General features: G+C 36.5%; 1 protein-coding gene across 4 annotated transcripts in view; it reads left to right on the top strand.

The window, feature by feature from the left end:
* The window catches only part of shank2b (SH3 and multiple ankyrin repeat domains 2b), a 185629-nt gene that overhangs the window by 141394 nt on the left and 16869 nt on the right, over window positions 1-27366 (top strand). For 3 of the 4 annotated variants that reach the window (XM_069181534.1, XM_069181536.1, XM_069181537.1), the window contains exons 17-20: window positions 12058-12193; window positions 19743-19873; window positions 20602-20713; window positions 22390-24778. In XM_069181534.1, coding sequence (XP_069037635.1) covers window positions 12058-12193; window positions 19743-19873; window positions 20602-20713; window positions 22390-24778 — 2768 coding nt within the window. The remainder of the gene's footprint in view (window positions 1-12057; window positions 12194-19742; window positions 19874-20601; window positions 20714-22389; window positions 24779-27366) is intronic. The other variant, XM_069181535.1, reaches the window with a different exon arrangement.

The following is a 27366-nucleotide window of genomic DNA, read 5'->3' as shown; positions in this document are numbered from 1 at the left end:
TTACATTAACTGACATTGGTCTGACTCTTTCCTTTTGTTAATTTCCACTTCTTGCATATCTGCAAACGTCAGCAAGGATGAGCCTCCAGTCACAGTGAAGTAAAATGCTGCTGTTTACACAACAGCAAAAATAATTATAAAGCCTTTCCTGATAAAAGAAGATAGCTATTTGCAATGACAGCTTGATGCCTGATCCCATGTGGGTAAGGAGGGGCAGCTGTGAACATGTTGTGGGCAGATTTGTTCTAATCTTCTAGGTCACTAAATTTTGTGCTTCCTTTAAAAGACCATTCAACTAACAAAGGTGTATTTAATTTGCTAACCATTTATTCTGCTGTGTGCTTCACGTTTCACATTAATACTAGCTCAGTCACTTTTATTACATGTTCTGAGAGAATAAGGAATTTCACTGCATTTGATTACAAAATCATGTTTTATGTTTTTCTTGAATGTCCAGTGCCAGAATGACAAACCTGACTTCTGAATTGAGCTTAATATTCCTCTATCCCTTATACCTTTATACAGAGTTAGTGGATATATACTGTACAGTAAGAGGATTTCTTAAAATGAAACTAGGGTGCTATTCCTAAAGGAGAACCACACACAGAATCCCAGTACATTCCTAATGCTTTTGTCTTCATACATTCTTTTTAACAGTAAAAAAGGTCATGACTCAGCTTGTCTCAGATGTTGCCCTAAAGTTGAAATGCAGAAAGTACTGCAAAAAATATCACAGTTGAATAATTTGTTTCCATTTACAATTACTTTCATTACTAAGAAGTAAACTGACCTAAAGTGTCAGACATTCAGAGAATTTTCCAAATGTCTTTTTATGTTTCAGGCCTGAGAGCTACTATATAAGTGTAAGCCATTAATTATTATTATAATAATAATAATTAAAAAATAATAATAATAATAATAATATGTTTTGCACCTTGGAGTTGGAGTGGATAAGAAATGAACTGATGGATATTGCAATACAAGACATTGCAATTGGGTATAAACTTAGGTATTGCAGTAAATTCATAGTTAATCATGAGAAAAAAGGAAAGCACTGTTTGAACAAGCCTTTTTTGAAAGATTGAACTTACCTCAACAAGATGAACACAACAACGAAAGGACATACATTGAAGAATGGTGCAAGGTATTTAAGTAACATTAGTGTTGGACATATTGTTTCTCAGAACCCTCAGTTTTTTCATATCACTTAATTTTCCTTGTCAAAGCTTGGGTTTTGTTTGCTGTGGATTTTTCTGTTAATGCATTTAAATACTAACTGTGCCTGCCTAGTGTTTTACATAGAAACTGTTTCATCACTGTTTCTGAAGAGAGGAAGTGTGATCACATAACATCAGGCAAGAGCTATGAGTCATCAATACTGTAGTCAAGATGCAACAAACAAAATGTTCATTCTGTTAACTGCCCTAATTGTTGGTCTGTCATGGATCTCCCTTTTTATTTTCCTATATGCAATTAAACATTTAGCAAATGCAATCCTTTCAAACTTGATGCACGACCAAAGGTGAATCAATCACATGAGTCCATCATTATTTTGTAGAAGCAAATTCTCATTGCAGACACCATTGCATAGTTTTTACAGATAAAGAAATAAAACGAATCACTATTAATAACTATAATAATATATAATTTATATTTAGGAACAAGTAAAAGTTTTATTCCAAAAGAGAAGTTCTTCTCTTTTCAGCATGGAATAAAAGGAATAAAACTTTTACTTGTTCCTTTGCAGCCTACACTTGCTGACGCAGCTACCTACCTGAACTTATTTATATTTATATATACTTATTTAACTTAATCTATCAGTATTCCAGTGAACCTACAGACCAGCACAAGACAGTTTCAGTGATCTTTTTTAATTCCGCTAACTACTGCAATCAGATACCAATGTCTATGCCCATAAAGATCACAAGAAAAGAAGTATGCACAAGGGACAAACACACAAAAGCAAATATATTAACCTCATGTTCCCCAGTAACCCAATCCCAAAGTCCCAAAAGAAAGAAAAAGTCCTTTAACATCCTGTAATGTAAATACATCCAGTACTGTATCCTGGTGTATCTCCTTCCACCACAGCGAATAGGACAAAACATTGTCCAATCCTTCGATGGTCACACCATTCCTGAACAATATTATACCTTATGCTCCCCCAAGCCCTGTTTGTCTTAGTCCCATACAGAGTAGAGAGGAGGAAGATAATGCTGTCCTCTTTTGTTCTCTGTAATGTTCCTGTCTGATGCCCACATCCTGTCCTGTCTCCAGTGATAAACCCCTCAAATTCTGCTCATATGAATCCTCCTGTCAGAGGCTTATAATGCCTCTTCCTGGACCAGAGTGGTGGGGAATGTCCTGTCCTGGTAATGTCCTAGGTGTAGGCCAAACTAATGGCTGGAGGCCAGTTAGCAAACAGACTGTATGGACAGTGCCAGGTGCATTGATGCATTGTCTATTCTTCCCCCTCCAAGTCTCAGGCCTCCAAAGTTTGTCACTCCGTGACATGAACATGATGCAAAATCGCATCTAAAACCTTTATTACCGAGTTAACTGAAGAGTTTTGGGTTCAGGCTGCTTTGCCCTGATACGATTTTTTTGGCACCCGAATTCCTTACCTGCTGATAGAGTGCAATAAGATTTCTGTAGGTAGAGCATCACAGCTGTTCAGGTGGGAAGAGATGAAGGACGGGCACAGAATTTTCGAGTCAGCAAGGTATAGCAGTGTCTTTTGCAAAAGAGTTTCATAAGTTTTGGAAGGACGTATGGTAGCATTTCTCACTAACAATATCAACTCCCTTAAGAGGTATAAGCTAACGTCAGTGCTCCTTTATCCAGCTTCAAAACAAATTTGAATCAGTGATGAATGAACTTGTGTCATATATCCAATTGTTATACAGCAATTTAGCTAGAACTTGCTTACTGCCAATGGACACTGAGTAGAAGATGTCATTAATATCCAAGACTTAATTTGTAGTCAATGTACTTTTTTATACATCTTTCCATTCAAACCTTGCCATTGATGTAGTGGATGTGCCATAGTGGGTTATGTGGGACTAGAGTTGTGTTTTAAGGAAAGTATTGTAACACAATTCATAATATTACTGATTTTCATGTTTTGAAAACATTTTTGTAAACTCAAAACAGAGAGCCTCTTTCTTTTGTTGCTGTAGCTTCTTCTTCTCCCTTGATGTGCCGGTGATCATACTGTACCAACCACCTAACATGTGAAATTCAAATACTGGGAAATAGTTGAATGTCCATATGTCACTTTGTGCTCTTTTACTACTTAAAGAATGCTTTTGTTCTTGGAAACAACAGCATTCACATCATGGAAAAGACAGATTGCAGTACTCATTCACTTGTAAGGTTTTTTGTGGCAGACAGTCACTTTCACAACTGCAGTATAGCACACAGCTCTGAATTAAATTTCAAATAAAAAACAGAGGGTGTGGTGGATAGCCAGACAAACGTCGACACCATGTCACATTAGTGTATAGCTGAGTTGACTTGTAAGACCATAAGCTTAGAATAAAAATTGATTTCATGTTTGTAATAAAAATGGTTTAACATTTATCACATTGATGAATATGCTAATGTAATCTGCATGCTAAAAACAGTGTATGTATAATACAATAAGAAAGCCTTCTTTCTCCCCTAGTTCTTATGCACACCAAGTCTCATTTTTGATTATTTTACTGTGTATTTTGAAATTTTTATTTAACAGCTAGAGGTAGCCATGGCAACAAAGACTTAAAAAAAGAACATGACAGATACCCAAAATATGTGTTTAAGAACTCCTTCAATAATACTGAAGTAAGAATTTAGCTTTTCCCCCCCTGAAAAAATGTTTTAACATTAAATATTAGGATTGAATAAATTTTTTTAAGCTTACTCATGTGGCTTTTCCTATACTGGAAATTGTAAATGCTTTCAATGATGTCTGCTTGATGATAGTAATTATGGACATAACTAATGTAGAAGACTTATTTGATTATCTGCATTTTGCCTTAAAGTTCCTTTACATCAATGTAGGCCTTTCAGAGCATTTTGCAATAGATACATAAAAAACAGTGTAGTCAGATCAATGCATTTTTTTAAAGTATTTATACAGCAAATGTCATGTGTCTTACTGTGGCACGTGCTTCAGACAATCATTTTAACATAATCTGCTAATATAACTGAATTGAACAGGTATACTTTATTTTATTTTAGTTTATGGTTTTCTGAAAGTAAAGTGCTGAATCATTTGACACATTCCTGGAAAACAAGCTTTGTAAAATTCACAATGTTTTAACCATGAAAGCATTTCATTCAACTTGTATCTGAATATCAATCAATGTCAGTCTGTTTATACCACCTATCAATACACAGCATTCTCAAGACACATTAAATAATTTGTATAATAAAACACAGTATAGTATATGGAATATATAATAAAACCAGATATGAATGTGAAATTTAAAGGAAAACATAGCTATAAACAAATAACTTAAACTGGATTTCAGTATTTTAAATGGACAAGACAGTCATACTGTACATGTCTAATGTATAACTAGCTGTATATGTTGACATGTTGGGAATGCTCTAAGGGTTTGTCAGTTGTTAAGTCATTTCAGTTGTTAAGTCAGATGGATCTCCATGTTTCTTCTTTGTAAATAAAGACCCAAACATAACTGTGCCATCTTTTAGTGTTGGTAGCATTAATAATTAATAATTAATAATTAAGCATTAATAGCCACTTGTTCTTATCATCATCGTAGTTTTCAACAGTGGTGCCTGTTAGAGCCCTTTTCAGTTTAAAGGTTGATGTGAGTGGCCAGGACAGGTGAGAACTGAAAGCCCATCTGGTCACAGCCACAGAAAACTAAAATGAACATGAAGACATAGGAGATGCACAGTGGTTTTTCACCTCTCATTTTAGTCACAACAGACCACAATAATAAGAGACAGACACAAGCTCCCCAGGAATTTGGATCACTGATAAAAAATAACTCTCTAGGTCATTGAAGAAATTAGTCCTTAGTATGCACTTTGGGACTGAATAGTTGAAGTGTATTTTGAGGTCAATGGCTAACTGTCCATTTCAGCTGTGAATTGTTACATTGTTCTCATTTTTAACACAATCCCAGACTGTTGTAAATGCATGGGGAGTGAGGATCTAGCAGGCTGTGCCATTTTTCAATTGCATGGAATATTCACAAACAGAAATTAGAATTACTAGAGACAGACTGTGCCTATCAGATCTTAAACCCACTGCAGAAGAAGACATAGCTAATCTTAACCATTACAGTTACTATATCAGTGGAGGTGAATTGTAATTGTGGTAGATTCAAATGTGATGCTTGTCTCCTCAGATAATCACAGCAGGGTCTGACAACCCCTTAGGTTACAGGACAATTTGGTTTGTGAGAACTTTATTAATGATGCCAAATTAGTACACCATAATACCACATACATGGCATATATATTTTATATAAAATGTACAGTTTTAGAAACATACACAGTAAAGAGAAGATGGCAGAAAGTATAAACAGCCATCTTCCATTTACTACAAATTTAAGAATATGTTTAATTCTTTTGAGACACTTTCTTTGATTTTAGTTGAAACACTCCTAGCAATAGAAGAGTTATGATTTTGCTACTGTCTATTCTCTGACATGGTGGTTTACAAAATATCCTAGTACAAGAATGGACAGGCCAGCTAAACCCTATTTTTCTGTCCTTGTCATTGGCATTCAGCTCTACTGAGCCCACAATTTAGGATCCTTATGAGACTAAACAGTTTTATCTTTAATTTTTTTGGCTCTCTTTCCTGACAGTTAAATAAAACCTATATTTAAAAGAACTAGGGTAAGTGGCAGGGCACAGCCTTTATAGCTATTCTGTGTGAGATCCCATACGCTGTTGCTAGTTTTAGTCGACATCTTCTTGCTCTCATTTGACATCATCTTTCTTGGCTGTTTCCTAGGTTACAAAGACTTATTCATGTAACCTTTCTCTCAATTAAAGGCGTACTGTATTTTTTTTATCTCACGTTTGACTCACTAGCATTGTGTCACATTAAGTCTTTTCTTGTTACAGTATCAGCTTCACTCAACATTCTTTTGTAGCTCAAGGGGTGCAGATTACTTGACAGAACAGTTCACAGCACTTGGGTATGGCTTCCATAATACGGTCGAACTGGCTGTAGGGCTCATTTAATTTCACGTAGTTTTAAATCCTTTTGTCATTTTATGTACTGGCCAAAGGTCTGAACTGTACAGGAAGGTCACATGTTGTACAGAGTTGGCCCAGAATAAACCAAATCCACAGTTTTAATCTAAGAGAGCATATTGATAACTAATTTAAAACCATTTGGCAAAACATGAAACATGACCTTTAAAATTGAATAACTGTGGAAACCCTTTTCTTTTAAGTAATGTACTGTGCCTCATCATGTGGACACAAATCAAACCAGAATTGTATTAAGTCTTTGTGGTGGCAGGAAGCCAGTTTATTCAGGAGGCCAAAACAGGAGTGATGTGCTTGCAGGACTGAGACGTGGTCAAAATTCTAGCATGTGCATTTTGGACATACTGAAATAATCCAGCCTAGGGAAGACGAAGGCTTGACGGAGTTTCTGAATGTATGATTGCTACAAGTCACAGGGTTGTAAATGGGCAATGTTATGCAAGTGGAAAATTGACAACCTTGTAATATTTCAGTCATAAGTGTGATAGTGAAAAACATGGGTATCTAACTTAATCCCCAAGACATCAACCCCAGAGATACCAACAAGAGTGCCTGCGTTTAGAAAGGAGTAGTTGCACTGCCATACAACACTTGTGATAAGTCCTCTGACACATAACAAATGTCTGTGGTTGAATTTTTTGTTGTCCGTAAGGTTAATATTATCACTTAAATATCATGTCAGTTGTGAATACCACTGCTGTAACAAAGCCTTTTTAAATATAAAAACATGAATTTATACCCTCATACCTCAGACCTCATACCCTAGAGGTTTCCAGAGCTATCAAGGCAGCATTTTGGGTCGGAGCGGTGGCTCTGTGGCTCAGGATCTGCGCCTGTGGCTGGAAGGTTGCCAGTTCAAATCCCACAGCCAGCAGAGGAATCCTACTCTGTTGGGCCCCTGATCAAGGCCCTTAACCCCACTGCTCCAGGGGCACCGTACAAAAGGCTGACCCTGCACTCTGACACCAAGCTTCTCTCCCCGTCTGTGTCTCATGGAGAGCAAGTTGGGGGTATGTGAAAAGACAAATTCCTAATGCAAGAAATTGAAAATGGCTAATAAAGTGATCTTATCTCTTATCTTATCTTTTGGTTCAGGTAGAAGTGGCTTTAGAGAACATCCAAATCTAAATATTATGGGCAAATGGACACTAAATCAAAGTAAAGAAAATAACAATCCTGAAAAAATGAAAGCGTATTTTCATTTGAGTGCTATCATTGTGTCTCAATGATACAACATGCAGAATTTATTAGGTACAGTTTTGTACAAATTATGGATGAGACTCTAAAGGCTGCTTGTAAAGTTTGTTACTGCAAATCGATTTCTTTGATTAATCTCTTTAGGGTAACCCTGAAGAACATAATAAGATGTAGAGCAATTATAAAGTCATCTCCTGACTTCACAGTCTTATGAAAAGCGTATCTTATATGGATATCAGATGTAACTAGTGCAGCAAATAAATTTGTAACCTTAACCTCTGGACAGAAAAGTGTGTTAAAAAGGCTCTAGGCTTAGCAGTCAGTGTCACCTATAAATGTTTGAGGGACAACACTCAGAAGCTGTGATGTTAAGTGAAAAGCAGCTCAGGCATTGTTTCATAATTAGCAAAGTGTAAATGTCTTTAACCAGGGAAACACAGCCCTTATACTAAGTTTAAAAATATATCTAATAATTAAAATAAGAAATAAAAACCAAATGCCTTAAGATATTTAATACAAGGGAAAATAAACTCAGTGATCAATTGCGTACAGTATAACTCTACTGCCTGTACAGTTATTCATTTAAAGACTATAGTTTAGTTGCTCATTTTCTTTCAAAATGAATTGGAAAGCCAAGTTCAGAGTATATAATGTGAAGATTCTTTACCTTTACATTTGTCTTTTTTAAGGAAAGAAGGTAAAGAAGGTAGTTTTCTTACCTCTTGCCTTAGCCTAAGAGGCAGAACACATGGTGCTCGATTTAGTTTATCACTGTAATGATAAAGTAGTTACTCAGCCTGTAGTTACACAAGCAATAGCTGATAAGGATATCTGAACTATCATTTCTTTCTTATGCTGGGTGTGTTTTTTATGTAGACCTTTTTCAAATATACTGAGTCGTGATGTTGAACATGGTTTACACAGTTATGAAGGTATGTAAATGTACAGCACAAATCCCAAAAATTAAACCTACTTTTGTGTTCATTTTAAAGTAGTCCTAATTTTTTAGTAGGGAGCTGTTCCTTGCAGCTCTCATTCTAAGAAAAAGTAGTGGTTAATTCCATTCCAGGAATGGAATTCCAGGAATATGAGGCAACTATATCGGTCTAAACAGATGGAATCCAGGAGAAGACTGAAACCTGTAATTGAGTGGAGAGATTTAGAAATGAGTCTGAAAATGAAAGGTTGAGGAAGGTAAGAACCATGTTTCACAATAGTTTTGGCTTCTGATGTCTTTCTGGAGTAAGAGTCCTATAATCCTAGTCAGATTTCTGGCACTGACAGAAAGTTCACAACCAATTAGAAATCATATATTTATATCAAATGCTTCACAGATTTGCCATGTATACTCTGTAAATTGAAGACCATGCCACCAGTTTCTCTTTTCTAACACAAAATTGAAGATATCTGCAATACAAGAGACAGGTTCTCATAAAATGAATTTTCTCTCACACGGTCTTCTTGCCTTACAGGTGCAGTACAAGTTTGAAATATTGTGCACATCACTACCTTACAGAAAGTAGTGATAATATATATATAAAGGAAGACACAGTAAATCAAAACAGTGTTTCTGTAAAAATACATTTAAAAATCATACTGATCTCCACACATTAAAATAGATAAGTTGCCTTATCTATGAAGAATACAAGAAAACAGAGGGAGCATCTTCCAGAAGGAAGATACTCTATTTTCTAATTTAGAATTTGTCTGTATAAATAGAGTAACTGTCGATTTTCAGGATATTTTAGTATTTGAAAATTACAACATTACTATGTAGTGTTCCAGGCTATTTCTTCTTCTACTGTGCTATTATCTTTCCTGGTTCAACTCTTTAAAACCTTTACAAGAATAGTTACAAAAGAGAAGAGGCCATTTGGTCTGTCATGCCCATTTGTTAATGTAGGTACTGTAGTTTATTGATCCAGGGATCTCACTAAGTCGTTTCTTTAAGAAAGTCAGGGTATCATCCTAAACAACATGGCTGTGTAGCTTGTTTCATACCTCCCCTGACAACCCTTTTCTGAGTAGAGTCTCTTTTTCTACATTGTAAACGCACATCCAAGTTTTGACTTGTGTTCTCTGGCTCACATTTCACTGTTGATTTTTTACACTTCATTGACTTTGTAGTCATCTCTGTTTAATACTAATAAAGTTCAGTTCTTTCAAGCTGTCAGTTTAGGATAATACTTCAAGCTCCATAACCTACCTGGTTGCTCTTCTCTAGATTTATTCTAGAGCAGTAATATCTATTTCTATAATGTGGTGACAACTTTTTTAAATGAGATCTTACAAGTGCATTGTACAATTTAAAATGAAATTATTTAATTTGAATCATATAGTTATTTATTAATTCTAAGTTTATGGATTTAATAAAATATGTCCTAGAGTGCTCTTTTTTTTAAAAGATGCACACATTTCTCTGAATGTCAACCACCTATAATATATTATTTGGAACTTCATCAAAAGCATTCCAAATACATTTGTAAACAAATCTTGTATTTCATTACAAGATTACAAATTACATCAAATTTCCAAAAGTAACAAAGTTGATCAAATTATGGCTTTGAGGTTTATTTAAGTATGTAAACCAGAAACATTTTTAATATAACTTTCTTTTGAATAGCACAGCTGTTTTTCTGTGATTTTCTGCTACATATTTGTAGACAGCACAATTTTCAAATATGATTATTAGCCTTATTCAGTCACAATCTCCTCAGCCAATTAACAACATATTGTAACATGTTTTAAAGATAAAACATGTATTCCTATGTTTACTGTTGCTTTGATTGGACCACAGATATCATGTGATCAGATCTGAATTGCAACAGTTCTTGAGGATTTTTTACAATATTGTTTAAATAACTGGTATTGTTAGTGTTATTTGTGATTTTTAGCAAGATTTCATATAGGCCTTAAATTTATAAGGAAGACTGTAGTTAGTGTGATATCTGAAGAAAAGCTGATGATTAAAACATAAGTTTAAATAAGAAACATAATCTGTAGTTCAGAATGAATTATAATAGCTCCAGTGTGTATATATATATACAGTATACTCTATAAACAAACTGCTAATTATGTTAATGCTTGGCCTTTACTGAGTGATGAGATACTCCTTCCAAAGGAGACACACCCACTCTGGTACAAGTATAGATTAACCAAGTGGGTATATCTCATAGCACAGTTTCAGAACAATATTCTGCATAGCGAGGCACTCGGTGGTGGTGGTGCAGTTGTACAGCTTTATGTCTTGCCTTAATCTTTGACCATTTGACAGAATCTGAAAATATTCGAGTCCTTTCTAATAGGCGTAAGTTATACATATACAAGTTATTCACATACTGACAGAGGCGTAGCCAGATGGATGGCAAGGGGTGGCTATTTTCACCCCTAAAAATGGCTTTGCAATGCCCAAATAAGTTTGGGCATTACTTAAAATCCCATATTGTTGTGAATTTACCCAAAAAAATATAAACGTTGGAAACTATTATGATGCTTCTTAAATGTCATTCAGTGTACGTATAGCCTATTTTGTAAATGACCAGTGTTAGCGGTGTTATTGTTGAATTTCAAGAACATTGAATACATTTGGGCAGTGCATTACAGGATTTTTATTACCTAAATCAAATTCCACTGTAAAAATACATTAGTGGATTTAGTTTTCTTAATCTGTTTGTATATCAGTGTAACTTCCTATGATTTATATGCAAATAAAATTCTGCTGCTCCATGACCTACAATGTTCCATGACCTGTTCTTATGCCTTCCAAATTTAGATAGATTCAGCTACATATACTGTACCTTAAAGATTTTGAGCCAAAAAATCCTTTTTTCCTGGGCTGGAAATTTCTGGTTCTACAAAGCACACTTGCTTATTTACACAAATACGATGTTTCAGGAAGGATTCTATGAAAAATAAACTGCAAGCAAAAAACAAATTGAGTGTTCTACTCATCTGTAATATTTGTGTTAACACACGGCAGTTGTCAAATATCGTTCTCTCTTCATGCAAAAGGTACTTCACAAATTTATATGGACTTAAATGTTTTGTTACGTGTCCTGTTTTAATTGACCTGCCTCTTTTTGGAATTTATGAATTGTATTTTTTAGTTGGAAAATACTTTGTAGCTCCTAATTTAACTTTTGTGTCATTAATATTGGTATGAACTTAATTGTTTATATCATTATAATGGCACTTACCTCAACCAATCATAACATCATCTATTTATATTTGTTTGCATAATATTTGAACATTTTTTTAAGAGAAAAAGGTGCTTAATGTCACAGGAATTTCATCTTTCAATGGTAGAGATGGCTTTTGCACAGAACACTAAATCCCATGTGCCTTCACATGCCTGATTTGATCTTTAGTATTCTAAAACACAAAACATGAACTGGACCATAGAGGAGGAACTTTGAATTGAAAAATTCACAATGAAAAAGCTACTGTATCAGATACTTTTTCTGTTGTTTTTTTTTACCATAATGGTTAAATATGATGATGGGAGTTACACAGTGCTACAATGAAAAGTGTATTGGGATACTTTTAACTATTTATTTGAAAACAAATGTCAGGTTATTTAGTAATCGTCTATCTACCTAGCTTCTCTATTTTGCCTTGCAGGTTAACACTGATAATGTAGTGAAAGTCGGACACAGACAAGTTGTCAACATGATACGCCAGGGTGGTAATCACCTGGTCCTCAAGGTGGTAACAGTCAGCAGGAATATGGATCCTGAAGATACAGCCCGGAAGAAAGGTGAGCATTTGTACTTTTGCTTTTGATTAATATTTCAAAATACCTGGAAATGTACCAAATATTATTTATTACCAAATAAATATAGTACCAAATATTTAAGCCAGACCGTGCTATGAAAGTGCCCAGCTAGTTTCATGAACATTGTCAATTTTTTAATGGATACATGCAGAAGCACCGACCTCAGCTCAAAGAACATAAAGAATTTTATGTGGTTAAACTTCAGAAACCTTAAATGTAGATGTCAGTCGTGGGCTTAAAGTATAATATGATTATACTTTAAATAAAATGCTTTACCTTCTTCTCAGTGAAATATTGCTATTCTTTTTTTGTTATGTTGCCCGACTTTTCTGCAATATTAGCATAACATACTTTTTTCATACCTTCCAGCATGATCAGGACTAAAATTAAAGTTTAAATGGAATTCTGCAGTTTTATATTTGATCTGCATAATGAGCACATTCTAATAATTCTTTCCTTATGAAGGAGGAAGGCAGGACAGTTTTTAACACTATCATCTACACATCTGGTACCTACTTCTGCTTTCTTTAACTAGTGTGTCATTTTCCCTGATGGTCCCATTGAGAATTAGTGATAATGTGAAAACACCTACCAGAATAGAACCTACTAACCTTCTCATAGTGTAAATAGTGCCTGTCGACCCTCTTGTCTGTCATGCAAGAAGGCGATTGATCTACCGTGCCCACTGATAGGTAACATTCCTATTCAACATGCTTCTGTTATTTACAGTACCTTTCTTTACAATTACAATCTGAAAGGGCATCTGACAGGACTGAGAGCTAGACCCTGCAATATCCAGCACTTTTACTGAGTACAGTATCTGTGAATACAATAAAGCATTACATTTTTGCCTAAAGTATAATTTAAATACACTAGTATTTTGTTTGGATCAGCTACTTTTTAGATGTTTAGTGTTTAGTGTGTGCAAATTGAGAAAGCATTGGTGATATTCATGTAGGAGAAAAAAATACATTTTTTAATAAACTGTATCTTTAATTCAGATTTCTGTTAATAGTTTGGAGCAATTATGGTTTCAGTTTTTAATAAGCAAAATGTTTTTACAAACAAGAAAAATCCATCATCACTGGAACTTCACAGAGCACAAAAAATACTCTACCTTTTTACATAAAATGTAATACCTTGATTGCCATGAATGAATATCCGTCAGGTTAAATAGATTTGCAATATTCAGAAGCCGTTTAGTTCTTTACCCAGCTACCATTTTCGTTTAAAGAACAAATCCTTTATGTATAGTATTCCCATCATTAATTGTCAAATGCATGAGCAATACAACTGGCCTATGAGTACTCTTACAAAACAGAAACCCTTAAAGGCCAAAGCAGAAAATAGTGATAGTGGTGAACTTTCCTCATGCGATAAAAAACATCTCCTCCCCTCCCCTGTTTCCTTGTTTCCGCTCCATTACTGAAGCGCCTCCACCTCCAAAGAGGGCACCTACCACAGCACTGACCTTACGTTCTAAGTCTATGACCTCAGAGCTTGAGGAGCTGGGTAAGCAAGATTGTGGCTAAAAAGAAATAGAGGAAAACAATGCATGCTGTAAGGTTAAAACAGCCAAAAGACAGTGCTGCATTTCTCTAGCTTTTATGTAACAGGCATGGAGAGAGTGATGAGTCACAAAAAGTGCATGCTTTGCATCATGGGGCACCCTCGTACAATCCTGTCGATGCGGTTTTTCATCTAAAAGCATAATAGCCTTCATCTATTGAGTGATGCTACAGTTTTAATTGTTTCATCTGTGCTAACAATTAAAAAACACTTGCTTTTTGTCCCTTTGTACTCTGATTACCTCCCTAATCTTATTGTTTTTATTTCAAAATTTTATCTGGCCCATCAGTGGATAAAGGTAAGCAGCAGGGTTTTTTCTCCATTTTGTAGGCTGCAAAATGTAGCATTTTTAACTGTAATCTCATCCAGATTTCCCATAACCCTGTATGAGCTATTCAGTTTTCCACATATCAGGTCCATAGCATTTTGCTTACAATGTTTTTTTTTAAAGCTAACCACAGACCTTGCAAGCATAAAGGTTCAATTATTGGCTTTTAAATAAAATTCATGGAAGAAATGACAGAAATGGAAATTGGTGTCACATTAAGAGGAATTAAATATTAATGTCTGATGACCTGCTAATAAATTCTTAATTTCTATGCTTGTGATGTTATGACGTTAAGAACATTACGTGAAGAATAACTAGTAGCACAGTGGCCTTCCATTATTAAACTGCTATGTGTCTGCTCCAGGGCAAACTAGAGAGAGAAATAACACAGAGCCTTCTTACATCATTATTACTGTATGATGAGAAGTGCAATGCAAACTGCAATGGGCTTTGAGGAACGATAATTTTATTTGCAACATGAAGTTATTTTTGTTAGACATTTAACCCACCAGCAACTAATTTGATGTACTAGACTCCCAGGTTGTTCCACCAGTAAGCTTGTCTGAAGTGCGGTCCAAGCCATATAGCCCACACATCAGTGATTTTAACTGTGGCTACATTATTAACCACCTGTGACCAGGATTATCTAAGCAATGGTATACAATTGAGTAGGCCTCATCATTGAGCAGAGGCTTGCTGGACAGTTGTGAGCATGAAGCTATGAGATCTGCAACACTCTTCCATCTGATGTTATGTGGAAATTGCATATGGCACTGAGAATGCATGTTTTTGAGCAATGTCTGCATGCCTGTCATCCCTCCTGTACTTGTATATACAGTATACATCATATTGTATATAGAGAGAAATACACAACAGTAAATCATTGGCTAACCTGACCTACACTATAGCTACGATACATTGTTTGCTAAATGCTTGTCATGTTCCATTTTGAAAGGTCCCCTTCATCAGTTAGATTAGTTTTAAAATCTGTGATAGTACTACTACTTCTAATTAGGTCATGTTAATTAAACAAACTCAGTTAAGTTAAAATATTAGTATTTTGTTTATGAATCCATCGATTGCTTTTCTCGTTTGAATCATGCACCTGCCCAAAATGTCCATTATGAACAAATTGTTATATTTGCCACCTGCTTTCCTAACACATTTTCCCTAATTCTATTTGTCTATTGTGGTAATAGCCCTTCCATTAAAAAAAAAGAGTTATATCTCATATATAGAGGAGTGCGATAGCAGGGATCTTTAAATAGGGGGTCAAGGAACAACAGAAACATTCACAGCTCTCAGATAAAACACAAAACAAAACCTTAAGCTCTCCTCTAAACTCCTAACTTCTTTAGTTTCTCTCTTTAACACCAAGCAGACAAGCTACTTACCAGTTTGTTGGTCTCAGGGAAAATTACTGTCCTCTTACAATAAACGTACTGTAGTTTTGTTTCAACAGAATTAAAAAACATTTGCAACTTTTGGAAGCCTTTAGAAGACAATGTCAACAGGAGATCCTTTATTGCTGCTGTTCTTTACATTTGTGTGATGGAGAGAGGTGGCTTATCTACAGTACATTTAGTATACGGTGTAGAAAGATTTTCCATTTCCATTATTTGGGGAAAATGTTTCTTATGCTACTGTTCAAACCATGTCCCATGTAGCACTTAAGTTTTACCACAGAGAATGTATCATAAATACATCTTTATTCACTTATAAAATAATAATAACCTTTCTCAGCCATCCCGAGACTACAACAAAATCCAAGTGGGTTTGGAAGCTCAAAGAAGCAGAAATCCACAATTTCAAGTATTCCGTGCAATTTGTATCCTCTGAATGTTTCTTTTTTGTATGTTTCTCACCTTACCAGCTTAGTTGGTATTAAGAAGCAATTTTTTAATTCTATCTATTGATATACCAATTTTATTCTTCAAATTCTAGGTTGAATATACATACAGTATTTCTGATGAGACATCATAGAAATAAGCAACTAGCAGACAACATTACCATTTTCACAAGTGAACTAGCAATATTTACCCCCAATAGTTGATTATAATTTCAACCAAGTCTATGACTTTTTTGTAATTACTATTTCACTACCTACCACAAGTAGTTTCCTGATTGTAAGGTACTGATAATTTAAATTCTACACAGAATGATGTTGCAAACAGGTTACAAAGTGATGATTTATTTTCCAATACAGGAGTGGAAAATATAAAGTAATGTTAAAAGTCTAAGGGTGTAGGATTGCATTGGGAAACTCTTGTTGCATCTAAGCTTAGATGCAGGTAATGCAAACAGCATTAACCTGTGATTCAGAACATTCACAGTAGCTTGCTCTCTAGTGGATTGTTAAGGGTAATGTTTGCGGAGTCAAATGCCACTATTATAGGCTTATTTGAATTCTCCATTTCCACATCAGAAACAAACCGGGGATAGTCCAAAGCTGATTTCAGATTCATGTTGTCCAAACTGCTAAAGTGAAGTAAAAGTAATTGTTAACAGAATCTATCAAGATCGCTTACAGTATTTTCTTTATAAATCTATACATACATGACTATTTAAAAATACAGTATATGCTAAGTTTTCCCCATAAGGTCTTTTGGTAACACCTATGCCCTGTCAGTCTTGTGCTTTCTCAGGGTTAGAATTACAGCTTGTTCCCTTTTATTTTCAAGCCACCATGAGGAAAAAGAAGGGTGGTAAGTTCAATAGGCATTTTTCAAACAATGTTTTGTATAACCTTCTCCTTGTTGTATACTTACAGTACATCTAAGCAATTTTCCTAGCAATATTGTTTGAAGCAATGAGAACATCGGTGTATCATCAAAACGGTTGTGTACTGGTTGTGGAGTTTCAGGGTTCTGTTAACTGCAAAAAAAGTGTCATCTTTATAAATGTCTGTGTGAAATGCAATTACATGTTGCATGTTTATTTTAACAAATTAGAATGAAATACACTCATCAAAATGAAAAGCTGACATAACAGTTTAGTATACAAAGCATAAAAAAGCAACATGTGACATTTAAGCTTAGATTGAAGTATAATTGTTTCAAATGTTTTAAAGAGAACTTTTACTAGAATATTTTACTAACATGACTAAACTCAAGTGAGCACATAGATGTACATAGATTGTGTACACATGGATTTCACTAATTTGTGTGTATTAGTCACAAAACTGGAGATTTTCTGTCAGAATGTTATACATTTACTATGCTTAATTATTAGAACTATTTGGCAATAAAGCTTAAGGATTATGTAAGATTAGAAAAATATGAACACAATGATTTAGTATACACAAGAGCTCTGTGGGATGTTAATTTCTATTTTAAAAATTACAAGGGTATTATCAGAAGAAAAGGGGTCTCATAAAGAATTGCACAAATTTATAACAAATATGTAATTTCAGGCAGTGTTCATTCTAAAAGGATAAATTGTTCTTTCTTTAAAGACATAACAATATCTGGGCCCACTTGAGGAGGCACTGACTCAGTTAGATCCAAGATGTTGCTATGGTAATAGTGCCGCATTTGTTTAATATAGAAACATTCCCACCTGGAAAGCAAAATCAAAGCCAATTTTTTAGTACTATTCTCTCCACCACTTACACAAATAGGGTGGTTGCCTTTTCAAAAGGAGACATGCCATTAGATTTGAAAGAGCTGGCGACTGAAGCATTGAAATGTATGCTTTATACAGCATGTCAAAGACATGTAGCATCATTAATCTCGCAGTGTAAAATGGAGGTCACATTAGATTTCTGACGCTGATAGTTTGTGTGCTAAGCAGTGCAGAAGAATGTAAATCCTGACACAATCTTTTGGAATTCACAAAGGAAGATGGGAAGATTGCAAGCCCAGCTCAAAAGCAAGAGAAAGGGGTTAAGCTCAATTAGGATGTCTTTAGAGGCAGGGTGGCTTCTACTGAGTTTTCAATTCGTGATTAATCTCACATTTACACTTCAAGAGATGCTATTTTTTAAGTGTATGTTAAGCAGTGCCTTCCTAAACTTGTGGAAGTTCTCATATTTAAGCTTTTCTATTATAAATAAGCACACTACTATTTAGTGTAGTGAGACATACATCCAGTTTGAGTTTTAGACCACAGTGAGATATAAATCTATATATCTACTGTACAAGTGTTTGTCCTTCCTGAGGCTGGGGAAAACTCCCATTGTTGCCATATTCTGAGTTTGTATATCAAATTTATAGATTAAAAGATTTTTAGCTCCCTTGTATTCTCATTTATTTTTGGAAAACAAATGTTCAAATCCGGGCCTTTGCCCATTTTCTTAAAACTGAAACTGACCTTCTCAACTCTCTCGCCACACAGGTAATTCAAGCAGGTCCATGCACACAGTCAGCATTCTTCAGTGTCCAATATCAATCTATACCATTTATAACAAGGGTGGCCAGCCCTGCTCCTGGTGTGCCACAACCCAACAGGCCTGACAGGTCACACTTAAATCAATTCCTAAAGCCTTGGAACACGTGAGTTTAAAGCAATTTAGTAAGCTAACTTTTTCACTTGAATCAAGAGTGGCTAGATGTGACCCTGGAGAGCCATGTGTTGTTGGTACACTATTTTCACAAAGTACCTGTTTACGTCGTCAAAATGAAACTGTTCCAAGTGTTTTGAAGTTTATAACTTAAGGATGACCAATAAATACTGCTGGATTGTGGTTTCCTAGAACCAAGATTGGCCACACCTGGTCTAAAATGTGGGAAAGGACAGGTAGTTTGTTCCACACATTTTACAGTGGTAATCCAAATATGTAAGCTCTTGAGGTACCAGACAGTATGCATTTTTAAGATGTACAGTGGATAACAGGAGTAAACAAGCAAACCAGCCCTTAGCTTGAAACATGTTTTAGAAAATGGTTAACATTTAACATAACAGCCTTTGGACAGCCTTTTCTAGTCTAGGGTCAGTTATTGTCAGGTATGCATTTACAGAAATGACAAAGACTATGTCCTGTTTTAAAAGAAGTAGAGTCCACCTTGGATACTATGTATACTCCACATTGAATTAACTTATATAAGACATATGCTCTAATTTTCCACTTTTCTTAATGGTTCTGGTTCATGCACAGTGAGGCGTGATATTGCATTAAGCAATCGGAAACAAGTAATGCAAGGAATTCTCTCAGTTTATATTCTCTACAGAGTATTTGTCCCACAAGTGCATTTCAATGTTTAATGTAATTATCCAGGATATATTAAAAATTCACATATATAGAGATTATTTGAAGTATTCTCCTTTAATGCCTGACAGAACACTTTGCAGATACTGAACTCCTTTTCTTCGTTTTTGTGTAGATGCTCAGCCTTCAAATATTGAGGGTCTGAAGAAGAGGATTGTTTTTCAAGTCACACTAAGTAATCATCAAATGCAATGCATGGTGGCTTTCCAACAAAGCAAGCATGTTGTGCAGCAGCAAAAAGACATAAAATAAAGAGCTTGCACGGCTTTTACGTTTTCCAAATGTCAGTTTTCCTTTTTTTTGTTTCTTTTTTAAATCTGCATTTTGGGAAGGATCCTTATTCCTTGGCTTGATGGTTCATTGACAGACATGCTTCTGTAAATTAACTCCTCCATTTACTCAGAAGAGGGGTGTGTGTTCTTTTGCAGATAAAGTGGATGAAATAATGCCACCCCAGAAACCCAGCCGAACAGGAGACAACGTGTCTGTGGACATGAGGGTGGCAACGATTAAACAGCGACCATCCAGTAGGTGTTTCACAGCTTCAACGGACATGAATGTAAGTACTGTAGATTTAATTAGTCTTCACTTGCAGCTTGATCAATTAAAGCATTACGTTTGAGATGCATGTATTGGAATGCATATTGCATTTAGCATCTAATTTAATGTACTTTAACTGAACATGCTGGCCTTGAGAATCACTGCCTGTTGCTTGTTGCAGATGAAGGTATAATGCCTTGCTTTGCTGGAAATGTCCGTGTTGGCTGCTGCTGTGTGCTTACCAATGTATGTTTTGGTATTTAAACCGATGTCCTGTATAGCACTGATTAATTGTTTTATTGAAAGATGTGGATATCTTACAATGTATTCATAAAAAAGTCTCAAAACTATAACTTTAACTATAACTTTGCCACTCCATTTTTGTTTCGGTGTCACTTCTTAAAGTCATATTTGCACTTGTACATTGTATTGATTATAATTTTTTAAACTTTTTAGCCAACTCAATCCAAACACTTGAGCTGTGTCATTCTGCTATTGCAAAACTAGAAGTAGCTATTCATTTTAGTGGAATGAAAATTTGAAACAGATAATCATCAGCGGACCTGCCTATACTTTATCTTCACAGTCAAAACTTAAAATGAGAGAAAACAATATTTTGCCTACTTTCTCAAATCCATTTAAATTATGGATATTTGTAATATGACGAGGAAAGCTGGAAATCTCTCTGAACAACTAACAGGTCAATTCAAGAGCTGTGGATGTTCTATCTCCTCTTTCTTATTGCAGTCCATGTATGATCGACAGGGTGTCCCTGTGATGCCCCCTACAGTCCCTGGAAGTCCTAGAAGTGCCTACCTGGGTGTGCCTCGAGGTACCATGCGCAGACAGAAATCAATAGGTAATATGTTCCGGCACAGAAACCCTACATCTCAGCATAGAAAACTATACAGTATGTGCAGACTTATTCATGTGTCAGTAGGGATGCAGTTCATTTTTCTCAGTAGTATAATAGTACAATAATTTCTGAATTATAATATATTCAAATTGCCAATTATTTTTTTAACTTCCCTGTTTTCCCTAACTTCTTTCCATTACATTTTTTAATGATGGGCTAAAAAAGAACATAGGAAGGATGTCATTACATATAACATTAATAAAAAAAAGACGTGAGCTAAGCTTAAAAACAGTATGAGAATCACTGTCGTGTGTTCCTCAGTGATGAGGATATCCAAAATGGGTTAACTTTGAGCACCTCTGTCTCCTGAATGGCTGCCATTTTGGTCCAGAAATTACAGTCTAACCATTTCTCATAGGGGAAAACATTTATGGCAAATTTAATTAAAATCAAAAGGGCTGATTTTATATTACAAACAAGAGGATAGTATCTGGCACATCTTGCTGATTTGGTTGCTAGTAGCCAATCAATCCAAGTTCTGTATCTCATCCATTTTTTGTAAGAAGCCAGGGTATCAGTTTCAACAACATGGCTAAGTAGCTTCCAAATGACTCCCACAAGCCTTTGTGGTATAAGGTGCTTCATATTCTCAGCTGTTGATTCTGAAGAAGTCCATTAGATGTACAAGACATTGTTCCCTTTTTAGGAATTAAGATTGGAAAGTCTATGTGCATCAAAACACATTTTACTTCATATTAAGTTATTCATTACTGATAAAGTCACTAGTTATGTCTTCAGGAACCTCTGAAAGGGATTTAAAAAGACCTTTTAAATATTTGAACTAGTATATCCATTGTTTTAAGTTACAGTTCTGTGGTGATCTAGTGCCAGTCTTTATTCACATATTTGTATACCCTATGACTAACAGTTAATATTTTATTGCTGAATTTACATCGACATACTGTAATATCACCAAGGGTCCATCTGAGTCTTTATTGCAAAAGTTATATTTTAGTAGTCCCTATCCTGTATACAGTATCTATAGATTAATACTGAAATCACAGAAATACTGTAACTTCAAATACTGTTCAGACATTTTATGTTGTAAATCTGAACGATTAATTATTGATAATTTAGATGCATGATGATCAATATACTGGATTTTTAACATCTTTGTTTGACTGTTTGTTTATTTTAAGCTCCATGTTTTCTTGTGCTGCATAAATTTCATAGTGGTAAAAATCAATATAAGCATTTGTTAATGCAAATCAGAAGTTCTAGGCAGAGAATTATCACGTAATTATGCATTTGCTTTAAAATAATTGTTGAAGCAGTTATTCATGTAGAATTTACTCCTATGTGTTTCATGATTTCATTATTCCAGTGTTCCTCAAACTCTTCAAAAATGTCTTTAGGCTATTTGTAGACAGTATAGGTAATGGCTTTCCAGTCTTTTTCAATACTAAATTTAAAACGTGGACATCTTCTTGTATTTATCTATATTTAGCAGATGTTTGTCTTGCCATGCTTTAAAAAGCAATGGGGGTCGACAGGAGCCTACTTTCTAAAATAAGACTTCTAAAACAGTTTGCAGAAACATTTTGAAAATAGATACCGCAGCTTGCCGAAACTGCCACTGAGTTGGATGAGATGAATATCTGCTTTCTTTTCTTTCACAGGCATAACAGAAGAGGAAAAACAATTTCTGACCCCTCCTTTGCTGAAATTTACCAGGAGCCTTTCAATGCCGGACACCTCAGAAGATATCCCTCCCCCACCAGCCACCTCCCCACCTTCACCCCCTTACAACACACCCAAATCCCCAACTGCGCGGGGATATGGCACAATTAGACCCGGCTTCACCCAGAACTCTGCATCCAAAGGCCCAGGTACCAACAGAGGAGAAAACGTTGGTACCATGAGGCGAGATAAGGGAATGTTCTACCGACAAGATTCAGAACACTATGACGCAGACGAATCATACAAGCAAAATGCCTCTACCCAGCAGAACTTCAGAAATCGAAGAGGCCAGATGCCTGAAAACCCATATTCCGAAGTAGGGAAAGTGGGGAACAAAGCTGTTTATGTGCCTGCCAAACCTGCCAGAAGGAAGGGGACATTGGTAAAACAGTCCAACGTGGAGGACAGCCCTGAAAAGACCTGCTCCATCCCAATTCCTACTATTATTGTCAAGGAGCCATCGACCAGCAGCAGTGGGAAGAGCAGTCAAGGCAGCAGCATGGAAATTGACACACAGATGACCGAGCAGCCTGGGCAGCTGCGGCCCGAGGATAGCCTGAATTTTAGCAGCCCTTTCGCAGCGGCCATCGCCGGAGCTGTAAGGGACCGGGAAAAGAGGTTAGAGGCCCGCAGGAACTCTCCAGCATTTCTTTCCACTGACTTGGGTGATGAGGACATTGGACCAACACCTGCTCCAAGGCTCAGGCATTCCAAATCCATAGATGAAGGAATGTTTAGCAACAACGAAGGTTTGAGAAACCTCATGGCCCCTTCCCTTCTCGCACTTCCTCGAGGGAATGTTACAGCCTTCAGCAGCCCAGAGCCCAGTCATCCAAGAGAACCTAGCAACACCAGGACAGTAAATACTCCTAAAACCGATAGTCCAGATAACAGTGCAGCGAGCAGTAAAAACTACAGCTCAAATGGAGGGAATTACGTGCATCCTGTGACGGGTAAACTTCTGGACCCCAATTCCCCCTTAGCTCTTGCTCTTGCTGCAAGAGACAGGGCCATGAAAGAGCAAACGCAGCCACCCCCGGCAAAGAATGAGCCTGCGAAGCCTGACCTCAATAAGCCGCTCTTCATTGACACAAAGCTGAGGGCCAACATAGAGACCACCTTCCCTGTGACAGCTACCATGAGCCGGCCAGGCCAGCGGGGAGGACTGCGGAGGCAGGAGACGGAGGCTAAGTATGAAACGGAGGCAGCAAAGGATGACAAGAAGCCAGAGGAGAAGAAAAACATGTTGATCAACATTGTAGATACCTCACAGCAGAAATCGGCAGGGTTGCTAATGGTTCACACCGTGGATGGAGCTAAATCTGAGGAGAACAGCCTCGCTGAAGGTGAAAAAGAAGAGGCTCCAGATAATGCTCCAGCAGAGCTGAGAGATCCTAACCAGCCAGCCCCAGAGACAAAGTCACCGGCCTTGAACCCTCAGTCTGTCACACCTGCCAAGACCATCATCACCATAAGTTCAGTAGATGAGCCAGTAGTGTTGCCCTTCCGCATTCCCCCTCCTCCTTTGGCTTCTGTCGACATCGATGAGGAGTTTGTCTTCACAGAACCTCTGCCACCCCCTTTGGAGTTTGCCAACAGTTTTGATATTCCTGAGGACCAAGCAGGAGCATTAGCTGAACTGCTAAAGCAGAGGAAAAATGGAGCCACTGGCACAACACTGACACCCTATAACCCCCATACAGTGGCAGCAACAGTGGCAACAACAAACACTTTAGAATGCAAAAAGCCAGTTGGCCTCTCGAACTGCATGCCTCCTGCATTTGTGCCCCCCCCTGAGAATTTCGACAACATCACCGACTCTGGGATCGAGGAGGTGGATAGCCGGAGCAGCAGTGACCATCACTTGGAAACAACCAGCACTATCTCAACGGTGTCCAGCATTTCCACCCTTTCCTCTGAGGGCGGGGAGAACCTGGACACCTGCACTGTCTATGCAGATGGGCAAGCATTTCTGGTTGACAAGCCTCCTGTACCTCCGAAACCAAAAATGAAGCCCATAATCAACAAAAGCAATGCACTTTACAAAGACGCCCTGATTGAAGAGAATATTGACACTTTTGTGATCCCTCCCCCTGCCCCACCCCCACCCCCTGGAGCCCAATCAGATCCTCCTAAAACCCCAACACAAAGGACCTCAAAGCTCTGGGGTGACCCGCCAGAAGTGAAAAGCCCACCTACTCCCGACCCCAAGGCCAATGTGATAAGTGAACTGAACTCAATTTTGCAGCAAATGAACAGGGACAAGACACCCAAGCCAGGGGATACTTTGGATTCTCCCACAGGATCCAGAACTAACTTTGGAGCAAGGTAATTACATCCCTCTCATACCAATTCCATTGGCTTATGCTTACCTTTTAGTTTTAGAACTTTTACTTTTCTAAAGCTCAACAGTATAGAATAATTTTGACATTCTGTTAAGAAAATATTGTTGTTCGCAAAGTGTTTTTTGCTACACTTGAAAATAATTCTGAATATGGCTGTCCTGTTGACTTATCCTGTATCTAATGCATCCCGCTGTTGGACTGCAAGAGTTGCCAATGTATTTATGTGCAATGTGATTAGGGTTTGTACAAGTATTAGAAGATTTGTGAGATTTCCTTATTAGACAGCTGGAATCTTGTACAGTATGTTCAGCCACAGATTATGGCAACAGGTTTTGTCAACTAAAAAACTCGTAAATAAGCAGAGTTGTAAATAAATGTTGTAAATAGAAAGGGAGGAAGATATTTCATTTCAGAAAGGACCAAGTATTATCAAGACTCCTACAGTACTTTGTCATATCTCTATTTTATATTTTGCAACATTGGCTGATAACATCAAGGCTGGCAGTTCTGTTGGCATTAGATTTATGAAGTAGATATCTTTTTTATAGTTCTATAGTTTTGAATACGTTTTATTCTTTAAAATAACAGACTGCACAGAATTGTTCCAGAAGTACAGCAGTTCTTCTTTTTCTGGTAGAAATTTAAAGAGTCCTGTTGTCCATACACAAAAATGTACAGCGACGTGTGCTGGAAATTTGAAAATGAGCAAATGTTGAGCATTCATGCTAAGTGTTCTCTTATAGTGTTCCAGTTATTTATCAGTATAATACACATCAATATTAACTCCTGGGTAGAGGAAAGACCCTTCATATAATATGTTACACATTATTTTAAAAGTTTGCAGTGCTGTAACACACTGCGGTATTATTTACCTTCAAAATTTTGGGGGATACAAAAACTAATGTAATCAGGAAGGTCAATATGTATTAAGTCTGACCATGGGATTTTGGGAGGTGGCCAACAGTAAGGACACATTTTTATTTACAGGTAAATTAAATTAACTACATTAATAGTAGTCTTGTCCTGTAGTCAATAAATAGACTTCTTTCAACAGGACAAGGGAAGAATTAATAGCCCATGCTGAGGGAAAATATCAGCTAGCAGCACAGCTGCCCTTAAGCCTGATAATAGAAATGAAGAGAGAGACAGATTTAGCCTGTTCCAGGTTAGAGGATGGGTGATCTAACAGAGTTCATTGTTGATGTGACTCCTGGTCATCACCATCTCATTTCTGCCTAGTGCTCCATTTATCATCTCTGGAGTAGGATGCACAGGAGATCTTGCTCCAGTGATTGTTGGTACAGTATACTGTTAAACCACCTTTGATCTGCGAGCTGCCATCTCGGTCAGGGGAAGCTTAGAAAAAAATACATAAGTCTACAGGAAAGGCACTATCCCTTGAAGGCCACATGTGGCATCACAATGTGCATAGAGTTTTTGTCTTAACATAATCCCTTTTCTACCTTAATGTATTGCTGTCATCAGTTCACAGTTCTGGAGGTGTTCCAAGACAAGAAAAAATATCTGGTCTGATTCTTGGTTAGATAGATAAGACTTTATTGATACCGAAGGGAAAATGATGTTAGTTCTTGGTCTGCGGAAATAGTTTTTTCATCTATTGCGCAATTGGTTAGTCTTATGTGAAAGACATTTGGAAAGAAATAATATCGATAAGGCCAAGAGTTCAAATCCAAGGTGCATCAAAAATGCCAATAGTGTGTGCAGGACAAGTATTTTCTAACTTAACAGTGTGGCTCATCCTTTCTGGAGCAGCCAAATCTAATTACACATTACATCTAGAAACATACCTGTCCTGACGGATAACTCTCCTGTCCTGTCAGGACAGAAACACAGAAAATGTTCCTTAAAACTCTCTGTAATGTTAAATAGTGTTATTCCTTTTCTGTAAAAACAGAAAGTAATTTAATCTGCTGCAGTATACTGAAAATCAATACTGTACTCCACCAAGAGTTCAGCACATAAATGTTGTGACTAATTTTCTTTCTACTGGTTTTTATCTGTTACTTTGCTGCCATTTGCACATTTTCCATTAAAACCTCATTATTAATGTTCTACGTTGCATTTTTAGTTTAAATCAGTATGCAGTGTAATACATGTATTAATGTGAATAATTTCATTACATACACATTTATTGCCTTCTCAGCCATTACAGAAGTAAAACTGCTCTGATTTAATCCTTTTTATAGCTAGAAAATAAGTATGGCTTAAATTTTTAAAAAGGCATGAGTCCTTGCACCTGGATGACATATGTTTTTCTGAGATGTAAAATTTTATTATACACTACAGGTTGCACCCCTGTAGATGTAAATGCCTGTTAAAAAGATTAAAATACACCATACAGAGCAATAAAGAGAAAAAAGCAAATCAATATGCAGTGAGCATAGTTTTTCCTCTAAATCTTCAGGGTTAATCCAGTTTGGAATCCACTGGGAATAGACTAATAATATTTCTACTTCATATTTAAAGAACTTGTGTCAAGCAGAAAAAAAGCATAAACCGGGCAAAGCAGCCTTTCATAGACACACATTCACTTCACATTCAAGCATCCCT

The sequence above is a fragment of the Lepisosteus oculatus genome, chromosome 21, assembly GCF_040954835.1.
Source record: "Lepisosteus oculatus isolate fLepOcu1 chromosome 21, fLepOcu1.hap2, whole genome shotgun sequence".
NCBI lineage: Eukaryota > Metazoa > Chordata > Actinopteri > Semionotiformes > Lepisosteidae > Lepisosteus > Lepisosteus oculatus.
The sequence above is the reverse complement of the archived record's forward strand: the minus strand, read 5'-3'. Positions and strand labels throughout refer to the sequence as shown.